General features: G+C 44.8%; 1 protein-coding gene across 2 annotated transcripts; it reads left to right on the plus strand.

Annotated features, from left to right (window-relative positions):
* Positions 1–2,863: 2,863 nt before the first annotated feature.
* On the plus strand, positions 2,864–15,510 carry NEK2 (NIMA related kinase 2). Of its 2 annotated transcripts, XM_065936257.1 has the most exons (9): positions 2,864–3,054; positions 4,162–4,379; positions 4,661–4,901; positions 7,789–7,871; positions 8,611–8,737; positions 9,755–9,974; positions 11,404–11,529; positions 12,147–12,217; positions 14,555–14,681. In XM_065936257.1, exons 1-8 carry the CDS (start codon positions 2,959–2,961, stop codon positions 12,176–12,178), a joined length of 1,143 nt encoding a protein of 380 aa, XP_065792329.1. In that variant the 5' UTR covers positions 2,864–2,958; the 3' UTR covers positions 12,179–12,217; positions 14,555–14,681. The 2 variants fall into 2 exon arrangements, with proteins under 2 accessions (XP_065792329.1, XP_065792328.1); XM_065936256.1 differs by lacking the exon at positions 12,147–12,217 and having other exon boundaries at positions 14,555–15,510.
* The last annotated feature ends 302 nt before the right edge of the window (positions 15,511–15,812 follow it).

Here is a 15,812-nt window from a genome sequence, read left to right on the forward strand (position 1 = left end):
TGTGGGTTGAAGGCAGCCAGGGAAGTTTTAAGGGAAGAAACCGGGCTTGAGCTGAGTCTGAAAGAGTGGATAGGATGTGAAGGAAGGAGGGAGGCAGTGATGGAGGAAGAGGTATTTCCGTCTAAAGAGTCCCTGATTGCCCCTCACATGCTCTTCAGCCACCAATGTCTCTTTCTACTCAGTACCTAGTGCTCTCTGCCCAAATGTTCTGCCCCTCACTCCCACCCAAAGATATGGGTTAACCCCAGCCAGTTATTAGGGTTTGTCATGCCATACCTATATCACTCTTTATCATCTTTGTCTCTTTTTTAATGAACACCCAGCACATTAATGCCTACTATTATACCTGGCACACAGAAAGTACTCAATAAACATTTGCTGAATGAACACATGTGCTTCAGAACCACTCTCCATATTCTTGGGATAGCTTTCCCCCTGGTATTTAGTCTGTGCCATAGGGCTGGAGGCTATTGAAAGAAATTCTCACATGATTATTAATAAACTGCTTTCTTATATTTTCATTTAATAAAGATTTATTGCACGCTTCTTTTATTACAGGACTTATGCTATCCACAAGGAGCTTGGAGTTGAGCTACCGTGTGATCCATGTAAACAAATAATGATAAACAACAAGTTAACGTGGATTTATGTACAAAGTGGTCTAAGAACACTGTAGATGGAGGAATTGCTTGATGCTTGCATTGTTTCAGGATGCTAGGAAAAGAGTAAAGGGTACAGGAGAAAGGAGAGAAAACTGGCATTGAGTCTTGAAAGACAACTTGTGCCCCCTAGACAGACATCATCGGGGTAGGGGAGTTGCGAAGGGAATGGGATGGTCAGTTATTACAGACAAATGGAGAAACAGGTGAAAGGGAGGTGGTAGGAGGGAACTGAGAAAGTGTGCTGGGTTTGGGGAACTGGGGCAAAGCAGGAGAGCGTGACAATGGCCAGAGAGAAGGTACAGGAGCGAACATGAGGCAGGCCAGCAGAAGAATTCCATGGATGTCAAGCTTTGCTAGTGGCTCATGCTCAGTCACTCCAGTCGTGTCCAACTCTTTGCGACCCTATGGACTGAAGCCTGCTGGGCTCCTCTGTCCATGGGATTTTCCTGGCAAGAATGCTGAAGTGGGTTGCTGTGCCCTCCCAACCCAGGGATCAAACCTGTGTCTCTTGTATTGCAGGCAGATTCTTTACAGCTGAGCCACCGAGGAAGCCCATCAAATCTTTAAGAGGTACTAAAATTAAAAAATATAAAGCCAATTAACTCAGCCATTTGTGGCGCCTTACATAATTTTTGTAATAGAATGGTTCCATTCCCTTGAGGTAAGACAATGCTCTTGACTATTACTTTAAAAAAAATCTCCTGGCTGGCAATTCCAATTATGTAATATTCAGCGCATGTAATGAATTCCTCATTTTTAACATAAAGAGGATTGTAATTCTTATTAATAGAAAATCAGTTTCTTTTTAATCTCCTGCTGAACAGATACTTAAAGAAAATTGACCTATTTGTGCATTGCCAAATTATTAGCCTTCTTGCAGTGTATAAATTCCTCCATCTACCCGTGGATAGAGGGCTCCAGGTGCAGTCTCCCAGGTAAAAGTGGGACAATTCCAGCTGGCAGGGTGAGTTGAAAATGTTGGTTTCTGTGTGCACTCAGAAGAGGCTGCATTCAATAAAGTGTTTCAATTAATTATGTGTCTGGCACCTCAGATAACCTATTCAGTAGTCTTTTCTAACAACAACAAAAAATTTTAACAGTCTTAAGGGTAAACCTGACTGTCTCTGCTTTATGTTGTTGTTTAGTCACTAAGTTGTGTCCAAATCCTTTGCGACCCTATGGACTGTAGCCCACCAGGCTCCTCTGTCCATGAGATTTCCAAGGCAAGAATATTGGAGTGGGCTGCCAGTTCCTTCTCCAGGGGATCTTCCCCATCCAGGGATCAAACCCGCATCTCCTGCATTGGCAGGCACATTGTTTCACCACTGAGCTACCAGGTAAGCCCATCTCTGTCTTATAGAACCACCATATTCTTCTGGGTTCAAAACATCAAAGACTTCCATATTCCATTTTCCACCTGGAGATTTTACACGTCTTCTGCATGTTAAACAGGCCTCTCTAAGTTTGGTGTTCAAAAATAAAGTCTCTCTAGGATGTCTGCACCCTAAAGTCATGTGAAAACTTTAAATCATTACTATGAATATCCAGTTTTTGCATTGAGTCTTCTCTTCCTCGCTTTTTACGCTTCCGTTTCTTCATTCGGAAATAACACTAATTTCTGCATTACAAACCAGACAATACATGCAAAGTGCTTGGCACAATCCCGCAGCAGTGTCGGCCTCACTCGCGCACCCTTTAGAGAGGGCCAGTACTTTTCATCTCTGCACTCAGCTTTCGCCCAGGATTTAGTATATAACCCCGCCCGGGTTCAGGGGGCGGAAACCTGAAAGCGGAGGGCGCGGGCAGGAGAGTGGAGTAGTGTGAGAGGTCAGAGTGCAAAGGTCAGAAGGTTGAGGCTGTGCGCCTAAAAGTGAAGATCTCTGGACTTCGGTTGCCTCGGCAACCTCAGCCGGAGGAGGCACAAGGTGGCGGGGACCGCCCCCCCACTCGCCCCCCCACTCGCCCCCGCTGCAGCTTTCAGTCCCCAGCCCCACCTTAGGCCTTAGCTCCGCCCCTTTCTCCCGGGAGGTTGGGAGCGGAAGTCGACCCCGACGCCGACGCGGTTGCCTAGCGATACCTTTTTCCCAAGATGCCCAGCGTGTTGTGTTCTTCTTAACCAATTAGAGAGGCGAAGCGGCCTTCCCGCGGGCCAATAGGCTGCGAGGCCGGGGCCCGCGACGGTTAAACCGGAGCCGCAGGTCAGGGCGGCCGGGCGCCGGGGCTGGAGGTCTGTGGGTCGGCGGCTGCACCTCCGAGGAGACGGTACGGCCTGCAGGCGTCCTGCGCGGGCCCCGCCATGCCGACTCGGGTGGAGGACTACGAGGTGTTGTACACCATTGGCACGGGCTCCTACGGCCGCTGCCAGAAGATCCGCAGGAAGAGCGACGGCAAGGTGAGCGCGGGCCTGGTCCCTGCCTGCGCCCCGGCCGCCCAGAGGAAGCGGGGAGCCTGGCGGTGTGCTTCTGAAACGCAAGAGTGCTCAGAAGAGGCAGCTCTTTCCCCTAGATCTGTGTCTGACCCGGGTCTCTCAAGGGATGGGAAGCCGCATCTTTTTTTTCTTTTTTAATTTGTGAATCTGCCCCTTAATTCTTTGTTGTTGTTCAGTCGCTCAGTCGTGTCCGACTCTTTACAACCTTATGGACTGCAGCACGCCAGGCTTCCCTGTCTTTCACCAGCTCCCGGAGTTTGCCCAAGTTCATGTCCATTGAGTCGGTGATGCCATCCAACCATCTCGTCCTCTGTCGTCCCCTTCTCCTGCCCTCAGTCTTTCCCAGCATCAGAGTCTTTTCCAGTGAGTCAGCTTTTCTCATCAGGTGGCCAAAGTAAAACTAATAAAATGTGCCAAGTAGAATGTATATATGTATGTATATTTTTTCTTCACCTGTCTTTTTTCCGTTCTTTTCCATTTTCTTCCTGTTTCCTGCTTTGACCTGCCATGGGCCTTCTGTTGGTGACCGGTAGCTGACTCCTGAGCTGTTTTTAGAGAAGTGTAATTCTCTCTATCATAACCATCAGAACCTAGAACTTTTGTAGTCAGAATTAATATTTAAGTTACCCATTATCCCGATTGTTAGATTCATATCTCCCAAGGTGTGTGGGTAGACCTACACAGAAAAAAAAATAATGGAAAGGAAGTTAGCTCGGATGGAGGGGTCTTTACTAAGTTTTCTTACCCTGGAAATCTTGACTAGTTGGAACGGTCAGGGACTTGAACCACCTCTGCTCCAGCTTTGACTAGAGTACCTTCTGCCAACCTCCGACTAGGCATTGAGGGTAGGGGGTTGGGGGCGGTCCAACCTACCTCATCACCCTCTGTTGCATCATTTACTGCTTAAAAATTAGGGGAAGGTGATGGAAATAAACTCAGGGGTCCTCAGTTCATTAAACTAAATTAGATAATAGTGACTGTATGATCTATTTACTAGAGAAGTAACTTTTTTAATTTTAAAAAATTGGAGTTATAATGAATTCATTTATACCTTGGAAATTTTTATTTCAGATATTAGTTTGGAAAGAACTTGACTATGGCTCCATGACAGAAACTGAGAAACAAATGCTTGTTTCTGAAGTGAATTTGCTTCGTGAGCTGAAACATCCAAACATTGTCCGCTACTATGATAGAATTATTGACCGGACCAACACGACACTGTACATTGTAATGGAATGTTGTGAAGGAGGAGACCTAGCTAGTGTAATTTCAAAGGGAACCAAGGAAAGGTAAGATAAATTCATGTCTTAAATGGGCCTAGTTTTGTTTCTGTAAGCATCCTATATTAGGATCAGGGACAAAGTACTTAGTAATGGGGAAGAGTCTTCTTGTGTTTGTTCAATGGGTCCACAGTACTTTAGAAAATCCCTGGTAAGTCAACGCTTGAATTTCATATCCAAATAATTTATTTCCCTATGTGTATACTTAGAAAACTAGATAATTCACATCCTTTCATCTTTGCAATGGTTTTATTCAGCAGATACATGCTACATAACTGCTTTGATTTCAGACAATACTTGGATGAAGAGTTTGTTCTTCGTGTGATGGCTCAGTTGACTCTGGCTCTAAAGGAATGTCACAGACGAAGTGATGGCGGCCACACTGTGCTGCATCGGGATCTGAAACCAGCCAATGTCTTTCTGGATGGCAAGCAGAACGTTAAGCTTGGAGACTTTGGACTAGCTAGAATATTAAACCACGATACGAGTTTTGCAAAAACATTTGTTGGCACACCTTATTACATGTCTCCTGTAAGTATTTCAAAATTTATATACTTTTAAAACATCTTAATGCTAAGCATTGAAGCAAGGATATTGAGCTTTTTGTTTATTTCTTTGTTTAGTAATATCTAATAGCCAAGAATTAATAATACTGTTTTATTTTAAATTGATATTTTTCAAATGGACCACCAGACCATTAAAAGATTTTTTTTTTTTTGATGTGGACCATTTTTAAAGTCTTTATTGAGTGTGTCACAATATTGCTTCTGTTGTTTGTTTTGTTTTTTTGGCCACAAGGCATGTGGGATCTTCGCTCCCAAATCAGGGAGCAAACCTGCACTCCCTGCATTGGAAGGAGAAGTCTTAATCATTGGACCCCCAGGGAAGTCCCACTACCAGACCACTAAACTCCTATATCAGCAATGCAAGTCAGACTTTCACTGAATGTGCTGCCATGTGCTAGGCTCTGGGATCATAGAGATGAAATAGGTTTTGTCTCTGCCCTTATGTACAGTACTTCCCAAAGTGCCATAGGTCTGGACACCAGCTTGTTCTCAGCTGGAGTGATAGTTTAAATTTAGAGTCCTGGGCTCCAATCCCAGGGACTTAGGCCCTCTGGACAGGTCTTTGCACTCAACTTTTTGTCTTTTTGTCCCCCACCTTTTTATTTTGGACTCTGTATTTTAAGACACCCTAGATGATTCTTGTATGTGGAGATTCAGGACCCAGGAGACTCACTCACTTCTCACAGCATATTTTTGCAGTGTTAACCTTTAGTATTTGTTCTTTTTTGTTGTTGTTGCCTTTTCTTACTGTGGAGGTACTGTTTCCACCCACTTACTGGTTTCCTCAATTGCTGGATATTTTGTTTCCAAAATGTCTCACTATTCTAAGGAGGACTGCTATGTATATCTTTGTAGGAATTATTCTTTCTTCTGCTTTGGTTATTTCCTTGGTGTATAGCTCTCAAAATGAAATTGCTGTGTCAAAGGACATGAACTATTTATGGCTCTCTAGTGACTTTTGGGACTTCCCTGGTAGCTCAGTTGGTAAAGAATCCACCTGCAATGCAGGAGACCCTGGTTGGATTCCTGGGTTGGGAAGTTCCCATGGAGAATGGATAGGCTACCCACTCCAGTATTCCTGGGCTTCCCTGGTGACTCAGATGATAAAGAATCTGCCTGCAATGCAGGAGACATGGGTTTGATCCCTGGGTTGGGAAGATCCCCCTGGAGGACAGCATGGCAACCCACTCCAGTATTCTTGCCTGGAGAATCTCCATGGACAGAGGAGCCTGGAGGGCTACAGTCCATGGGGTCACAAAGAGCTGGGCACAACTACGTGACTAAGCATAGCACGGTGGCTTTTGAAAAGCTTGAAACAATAAGTGAGTGGTAGTACCAATCAATGTGTTGAATACAAAAGATGAGCAGAATAAAGATGGAGAGAGATTTATTTTCTTAGCAGTTCACAAACTCTTCCAGATTTTCTAAATCTTTTTGTTAACCAATCTGACTACAGTATACAATTTTATAAATTAATGATTTTGTTTTTGACTAAGATCAGATATGGCCAGAACAGTGTCATTTTCTCACTGGATCAGATTCCAAATAGAAGCCAAGGAAAATTATCCAGGGGTGGTGGTTGGAAAATTTGAAACCTGTGCAGTTCTTTTGTTCCTGTTCCCTCCTGTCCCTGTAATTAGATCAGCTGAGCCTTCCCTATGGGATTGATTGTCAGGAAGTCGTGCCAGACTCACCTGTTGGGCTTTAGGATACTCAGAAGCCTCCTGAAGGTTTCAGTACAGTGCTGGCCTCCTTGTCCTCTGTTGAAAATAAGAGCCATGGTGGACTGTTGTTAAGAAAGGCAGATAGTTAAAATAGGCAATGAGATTATTAGTTAGTACTGTGGTATATACAGTGGACTAAGGGAAAAATACATAAATGGGTGATTCAATTAACCATTAATGCCTATATCCATTTAAATGTGAGATAGATGTTATCCTAGACTTTCCTCTGGTTCGGGGGTTCAGGATGGGGAACACGTGTAGATCCATGGCTGATTCCTATCAATGTATGGCAAAAACCACTACAATATTGTAAAGTAATTAGCCTCCAACTAATATAAATAAATGAAAAAAAATTTTTTTAAAGAAAGAAAAAAAATAAAATAATTTACTCTGTTTAAAAAAAAAAATAGAGTTTCTAGATTATGAATTCCTTGAGGTAGAGATGTCTCATGTTCACCTTTGATTTGCCAGTGCCTTGCCTGTAGTAACACAATAAATATTTGTGAATGAAAAATAGATGAATGAATCATATATGACAGAGTGTATTAGGATAAGATCATTGCCTTTTTTCCATTATCAATTTAAAGTACCATCTTATGATGTAAGACCTAATGTAAGAGAAATCAACCTTTTGTATTTGAAACTTTTGTTATAGATGTGATATATTTATAATGTAAAAAATTTCCTTTTTTTTGAGTGACTATTATCAAACTTTAAGTTTTCATTTTTGTCCCAGGAGTAATTTTATGTTTTTTTTTTTTTTTTTATCTTTTAAAACAAACCTTTTTAAAACATTATTTTATTGAAGTATAGTTGATTTATAATGTGTTAATTTCTGCTGTGCAACAAGGTGATTACATTTTTTATATACACACACACACATTCTTTTTTATATTCTTTTCCATTATGGTTTGTTACAGGTTCTTGACTATAGATCCCCGTGCTATGGAGTAGGACCTTGTTTTTTTATCCATCCTCAGTGGAATAGTTTGCATCTGCTAATCCCAAACTCCCAGTCCTTCCCTTCCCCAGCTTCCCTTCTGGCAGTTACAAGTATGTTCTCTGTGTCTGTGAGTCTGTTTTAAAGCAAAGTAAACTTTAAACTCCTCCTTTCTTTCCCCACGAAAGGAACAAATGAATCGCATGTCCTACAACGAGAAATCGGATATCTGGTCACTGGGTTGTTTGCTGTATGAATTATGTGCGTTAATGTAAGTATGGTGAAGACAGGTTTCTAGTCTGAGGTCTATGCTTAGGTCTGTCACCTTTGACTGGGTTCAGCTTTTTGAGCATCCATGCACATTCAAGTCTGAAAGAGTCACACCTTGGATTCAAATTAAGGTAGATGGGCAGGTTAAAAAACGAGTTACAAATTAATAACATAACCCCTGAGGCTGAATCTAGACTTCTCAAGCTTGTAGCCGGGTTAGGTGCCTCCCTGTCAGGCTGAGTTTAGCTCACAGGGCGAGCACACAGGTCAGGCCTGTGGAAGAAAGGAAATGAAGATCTGGTCAAGCGGTCTGGGGTTTGGACCGGACAGAACCCTGCTTCTTTCTCTTTGTTCTTTTCATTTTCTTCCATTCTAAACTCTTCTGTAGAGCAAGCGTTCTCAAGCAGGGAAGGGGAATTTCACCCCCTCAGTTTTGCTTCCCGTGGGATACTTGACAATGTCTGGAGACATCGTAGTCGTCACAGCTAGGGACAGCTACTGACACCTAAGGGACAGGGGTCAGCACTGCCGCAATCTGTGGTAAGGATGGACAGGACCGCGCCCGTAACAGAGCTGTGGGCTCCAAATGCCAGTAGAGCCAAGGATGGGAAACTCAGCTACAGAAGAGGGTCCCAGAGGTAGAAACATAAACACACACTGGACCTTAAACTCTGCTTTTGATTTGCTTCATGTTATATATTTTCATTTTTACATTAAAAAAATTTTTTTTTTCTCTTCAGGCCCCCATTTACAGCTTTCAACCAGAAAGAACTAGCTGGGAAGATCAGAGAGGGCAAATTCAGGCGAATTCCATATCGTTACTCTGATGAATTAAATGACATTATTACGAGGATGTTAAATTTAAAGGTAAAGTTTATAAGATGACATACGTTTTCATGCCTCAGTTAAGTTTTGCAGTGTGTGCTGTCGTGGAGCAAGGAGACTGAGGAAACATTAAATAGATTTCCTTAGCTGATAAATCTGCTCTGTTAACACAAGTGAGAACATGCATCCTAGGCGCATTGCTGGCTGCCCATCTCCGCTCTCTCTCTGTCTCCTCCCACGCTCCGCCCCGCTCACGGGTGGCTGGTAGCAGTAAGGATTCAGAGCCTCAGTCCCCTTGTCCTTGCCTACCTCAGCGCAGCAGATGGTGCCGGAAGGGGCCAGAAGTAATAAGATCTTATTACTCTGCTCTAACTGGGAGAGATTAGAGACCATGAGAGATGGGAATGGTGGGCGGGGAGGGCTGAAAGAGCAGAGGGGAAATAACTCAGACTGTAGAACAAACCTGGCGGTGGGAGGGGGAGAGATCGGGCTGGTGTAAGAATTGAGGTCCGTGCTGTGGGAGTTCAAAGAGAAGGATACAAGTGAAGTCACAGGACTGGAGGTCAGAGAGAGCGTATCCTGCTTAATAGGGTTTAGAGACACAAGGACAGTGGGTGCCCTCAAACGGACCCTGGCAGTGCTACCCAGCCCAGCACAGGGGCCGAGCCTTCTTAGGTTAAAAGGGGAGCAAAGGTAATAAAAATCTGCTTTGCTTTGTGGACACAGAGCCTCCTGAGTTAAAGCCACCAGTGAATGTACTTTTCCGTGTTTAAGGCCCATCTATGTGGGGAGGGGGCAGTGGGCAAAATGGGTGAAGGGGGCCAGTTGCATGGTGATGGATGGTAGCTGGAATCGTGTCAGGGATCTCTCTGTAGTGTACACAGATGTTGAACTGTAACATTGCACACCTGATTTAAAAAAAAAAAAAAAGAGCCACCTGTAAAGGAGCCTTTTCTTTTGCTTTGGAATATATGCTGTTTTAAATGTCACTGCTCTTTCAGGATAAGTAGTCCGTCCATTATGAAGTCTGCCCGTAACACCGAGTCTTTTCTCCCCCAGGATTACCATCGACCTTCTGTTGAAGAAATTCTTGAGAATCCTTTGATAGCAGACTTGGTTGCCGAAGAGCAAAGGAGAAATCCTGAGAGAAGAGGGCGGCGATCAGGAGAACCAGAGAAGCTGCAGGACTCCAGCCCTGTGTTGAGTGAGCTGAGACTGAAGGAAATGCAGCTACAGGAGCGGGAGGCAGCCCTCAAGGCCAGGGAAGAAAGCTTGGAGCGTAAGTCTGGGGGGACGAAGCCCAGCGCTCCCAGAGGCTGATCCTAGTGTGTGAACAGCTACGTGTTCACACAGGGTCTCGTGTCTGTGTCTCGTAGGGCATTGTTATAAACACTTGCACAGCCGGAATCCCTACCTCAGGCTTGCCGCGCCTCCGTGCCGAGCCTCTTTCTCCGAGATCAGCCGCTGTCGTCATGCCGCCAGGCCCTAACTGTGACGGCCGGCACAGAGGTCGTCACCCCGCCCTCTAGGGCCACTGGTTTCTTTTCTTCCTTAACATACGGGCCCTAAGGTTTCCCACCGTAAAGAATCTCTTAGAATTCGCCACCTTCCAGAATCAAAGCTGTCGTCTCTCCCTTCTGACACGCCCCTGCAGCGCGGCCCAGCTCTAAAATCGCTCAGTGTGTAAGACAATACGTGTTCGGGTCATTCCTTAGAGGCTGTAGATACAAGATGTTTAAATACTCTGATGGGTACTGACGGATGCAGGAGTTTTTGATGTCGAAAGTCTGTTGACGCCTCTGAAGTGAGAGCTGCTAGCCAGGCGTGGGTTCCACAGGGCGGCCGCAAGGGCAGGGCTCTGCCTTTGACACGGAGGGGAGGGGAGGGAGACCGTGACCGTCTCTTCTGCAGCAATGCACATTCACTTGTGAACGTCTTCTATTTAATTTTAAATGTACTTATAAAGCACTCTATTTAAATGTGCTTATAAAGCATCCAAATGCATCAGTTAATGTTTTACTTCCTCATAATCATCGAGGACTGTGAGATACACTCTCTGCAGGAGGGACGGCTTGTGCGTGCCTGAAACTCTAAGTCTCTTCTGTTAAAGGCATTCTTTAAAAAAAAGAACCCACAAAAGACAAGCAAAAACTTTTTTTAAACTTTCCTCAGTGTTCTGTAATTTCATGTAGCAGCTGAAATCTGAACTCTCTAAATGCTGGGCCATGAAAAAATAATAGCCTTTATTTACTGATCTAAAGAAGTAACACCTCACTGCACTGGGTTTTTTCCCTTCCCTTTGGGTGCTGTTGTTCACTCGGAGGGAGGGGGTTTGGGCCGAGTAGCGCCCGGAGAATGAACTGTCGGCCCTTCCCAGGGGCGAGCAGGATGGCACGAGCTCTTGGTGCGCCCCCCGTGAGTTATTCCCACACATCACGACCGAAGTTGAAGCTGACTGTCCTTGTGTTTAAGCTGGTCCTTAGGGGAAACCTAAGACAACACACAATATACGAACACACTGGGTTATGACACGGGGACCGTCCGGTTGACGAGTGTACGGTGAGAAACCCTTCACTAAGCATGACTCATCGGCGGTCAGGCTGCCAGCCTCACGATAAGGAAAAGCAGTAAGATAACCAAACGTGAATTGTTTACATCCAGAGCCAGTTCTTCATTTCTGTCTGTTTTGTTCCGTTCCCTTTTTAAAGAGAAAGAACGCGAGCTTTGTGTCCGTGAGAGGCTGGCAGAGAACAAGCTGGCCAGAGCAGAAGGTCTGCTGAAGAACTACAGCCTGCTGAAGGAGCAGAGGCTCCTGTCTCTGGCGGGCGGCCCAGGTATGAGAGGCAGCTCTGAGCAGGAGCTGCTGCCCGCTTTAGCTTTCCAGGGTCCTGAGCTGTGAGAGGCACTCGGTCGAGTGGATGTGCTTCAGCCGGGGCAAGAACTCTGCTCTTGCCGTGGCTGACTCTCTGGGATCAGAGACGTGAGCCTGTGCGTAGGGATGAGGTCATCTTCAGTTTTGTTCACTTTGTCAAACTACACATGCAGTATTTGATATTTATTTTTAAAAATTAGGTCATAAAAATTGCTGTGTCTTTCTGATTTTTCTCCGGGTATATTTTCAGAATTCTACATTTCTCTCCCTTTCCAAGTGAAAATCCCAGCATTTTACTATTGCCGCATGACCAACTAACACTTGCCACATCCTTCACAGAAACTGTGGCTTAAAAGGGTGGCAGACCCAACTGTAGAACAGGCCATCACTTTTAGGTCTTTGCTAAGACCCGTTCCAGTTGCGCGTATATGTCAAAATGTGATTGTTTAATATCTACATATGCTCTGTAATAAGCAAGGGAAATAAATGAAACTAGTGATGGAAGGTAAGTATCTTTTTTCTCAATATGACTATCTACCATTTCAGTATTTATATAATATTTATTTCAACTTTTCTTAGATTCTATGCTGCCATCCATAAAGACAAACTAGACATAAATCATGATAGAATGAGGAATAATTTTTACCTGGGTGAGTTTCATGCATCCGGCCCATTGCTGAGAATTCTTGAAGACGCTGTTGGGGACGGCTCTTCCAGTTAAGAGTTTATTTCTGTCTTTCCCAGAGAGTCTTTGAGCAGAGGGTGAGAAGTCCCAGAGAGGAATGCTGTATTTCACTTTGTAGGATATGTAGGTAGAAGAATTCACCTGTGCGCAAATCATGGCAAAGACTTAAAATGAGCTGTGAGGATGCAGTTTCCAGTGTGGGTTGGAGATACTTTGAAGAACCGAACTTGTCAGAACCTAAGAAAAGCACTGACTCAGTGGACATGAGTTTGAGCAAGCTCCAGGAGATGGTGAAGGACAGGGAGTCGTGGAGGGCTGCAGTCCTTGGGGTCACCAAGAGGCAGACCTGACTGAGCAGCGACTGAACACCAACCAGAAGAGCAGCAGAGCGGGTGGGTGGGGGGGGGTGGGGGGGTGCCCTGGTGAGCCCAGGACGGTTGGCAGTGCCCCCTCCTCATCCTTAGGCGCTAGAATTCAGCCGTGAGAAAAATAAGTTGAGATCATCACAGCAACAGCATCTTTTGAAAGCACTCCTTAGTCTATTTAATGAATGCTAATTCTCTTTCTATTTAATGAAATACTAATTCATTTTCTAAAGACTTTTCTTTCTTCTAAAACTATTTCATTAGTAGGATTTACAGTTGCTCTTCAAAGTTCATTAGTAGGATTTACTGTTGCTCTTCAAATGGCTAGCTGTTTGTGGTAGTAAAGGTGGATCTATTTGAAACCATGGAGTTGAGGCCTAAAAGCAATCTCCTAAAATGCTTTGTGGAGAAAGAGTGTGTGAAATAGGAAGTCAAAGCGCGGCGTTTCTCTGTGCAGCCTGCCCCTCTCGGGACCTTTCCATATCTCTGGTCTGGAATGTTCTCCAGGTAGTCACGTGGCTTCTTCCCTCCTCTCTGTCCTCAGGTCTCTGCTCAGAAGTCACCTTATTGCAGTCATCGCTGCAGACACCCCCAGAACTTCTATCTCCCTTTCCCCCCCGCCCCCAGCATGTACCACCCTCAAATACTCCTTGTATGGACTTGTTTATCTGTTTATGCTCTGTCTCCTCCTGCCACAATAGGGCCTTTGTTTGGTCCACAATGGTCCATGCAGTAAGCTCAGTAAATATTTGAACATATTTCCTTTAAATGAACACAAAGGAGAAACAAAAGTTTCTGGAATTCAAACCTGCCAGTCCCCAACGCCCAAATAATCCTGTTAGTTCCTAATAGTGTAGCCACTTTTAGTAAATTATTTTTCTTCCCATTAAAAGTACAATTCACATTTTTCACTCTCTATTCATTTGATTTACTTTTATTGTGCTGAATTTTCTTAGGTTCTTTTTGAAACAAGTTTCTGGTGAGTTAAGCAGTTTTAAAACATGTTCTTAAGTATTTAGCCAAAACTGTTCCATACTTACCTGGAAGTAATATGGCACTTGTTTTCAAGAATAGGGATAAACAACATTGATTTCCATAAGTTTTATATTGTGGCCCATAATCTTCAGTGCATTTAACCTTAAGAGGAAAGTTGATAAGAGAGTGAAGCACATGTTCTTTGATTTTGGGCCACAGATTAGCAGGCCGATTGACTTCTGCCAGCTGCAGCCCCTGACCTATTAAAAAAGAGACAACAGGTCCAAAACAGTCGCCTGCTCAGTCGTGTCCAACTCTTTGCAACCCCGTGGCCTGTAGCCCACCAGGCTCCTCTGTCCATGAAGTTTCTTTTCTAGGCAAGAATACTGGAGTGAGTTGCTGTTTCCTCCTCTGACCCAGGGATCAAACCCACATCTCCTGTGTCTCCTGCACGGCAGGCAGCCCATCCAAAATGGAGTCACTTGTCACCAACCATCATCAAATCAAGACTTAATGCTTAATTTCATCACAGTTTCAGCCTCTCCCAGGAATGGAATCTTAAACTAGTCAATCTGGAATTACCTGGTCACACGAGTGAGGTCATCTGCCTAATAGATCCCTGCTGTCCCCTAAAGGAAGGTGACCTTGCCCCAGGCCGTCCCCTCCCCCCTGGCATCACTTCCTCATCCCGCCCCCTCCTGCCCTTAAAAGGCTCTCATTTTGTACAGCTTGGAGCGCCTTTCTATCTGCTGGATGCGATGTCCCCAGTCATGAGTCGTTGAATAAAGCCAGTAAGATCTTTAACACGCAGTTTAGCATTCCTGTCCCAGAGAGAATGGCAGGTACCTAGGTTTCACACATGAACTGAGAGATTCAATATGTTCAATAAGTTTGGTTAAGCGTGGAGGAGCCGAATGCCTGTTCACGTAACTCAAACCCCTTTTTCTTTTTTCTTCCTGAAGAACTGTTTGATCTCCCATCGTCGATCGTGAAGAAGAAGGTTCACTTCAGTGGGGAGAGTAAAGAGAACGTCGTGCGGGGTGAGAATTCTGAGAGTCAGCTCACCTCCAAGTCCAAGTGCAAGGACCTGAAAAAAAGGCTTCACGCCGCTCAGCTTCGCGCTCAAGCCCTGTCGGACATTGAGAAGACGTACCAGCTGAAAAGCAGGCAGATCCTGGGCATGCGCTAGCCTGGCCAGAGCCGCGGACTGCGCAGAGCGCTTACCAGCTGAAAGGCGGGCAGACCCTGGGCATGCGCCGCCGGGCCAGAGCCGCGGACTGCGCAGAGCACTGCGCGTCGCTGGCGCTTTCTAGATGAAAGACGGACTGCTGTAACCTGCTTCCGTGGTTCCGAGAGCCGCACCTTTTCTAGAGTCGGCAGGGTATTTGGGTATCAATCCTGCAATCCTCCAGCACCAATTGTACCAAAGTCCACACCTTTCATTTTTCTTCCTTTTGTAAAGAACACTTCATAGAAAGAATAACACTTTCTTGGCCGGTTGGGCTCTTAATCCTGTGTGTGATTACTACTGGAACATGAAATGTTATATATATATATATATTTTTGGAAATGTTATCAATGTAGGGTGATGGGGAATAATATTAGGAAAAGATATTACTCAGGAGCAGTGCTTACTGAGACATTTTAGGGGCCTGAATGGTGTGCTTACAGCTGTCGTGTCTAGAGGTTTTAAATGTTCTTAGCTTAGAGAAACCCTAACTGGATATAGATTGGTCACTAATACCTTGACATCTAGCTTATAAATACCCACTGCTCTGCGGGAGGATAGGGAATGTGATGTTCCCAAGAGCCGTACAGTGGTGGTTTTTTTTTTTTTTTCCTTTTTATTCTTTTCAGCAGTATGTGAGCTTTCATTTGTCCACCTCTTTCTCACTAAATAAAAGAATTCTTTAGTTTTCCTATATCCAGCGTCTCTTGTATAGGTTGATCGTAGTTAGTAGTTTGCATGGGAGGCAAGGAAAGAGAGTGTGATGGTCCCAAGGGCTGTGCGGTCACTTGACTACCTGATTGTCCATGCAAACGGGTGGTCCTCACCGGGGGCAGTGCGAGGCCTGGAGGTGTTTTCAGTTGTCATGGTTGGAGGGAGGGTGTTGCTGAACACCCTGCGTCCCCACGAGACGGTCCCCACAGCTGAATGTCAGAGCGCCACTCCTGAGACACCTGATCTCAGCGAACACTTGTTGGAATATCCCCCACCAA

The sequence above is a fragment of the Muntiacus reevesi genome, chromosome 5 (genome assembly GCF_963930625.1).
Source record: "Muntiacus reevesi chromosome 5, mMunRee1.1, whole genome shotgun sequence".
Classification (NCBI taxonomy): domain Eukaryota; kingdom Metazoa; phylum Chordata; class Mammalia; order Artiodactyla; family Cervidae; genus Muntiacus; species Muntiacus reevesi.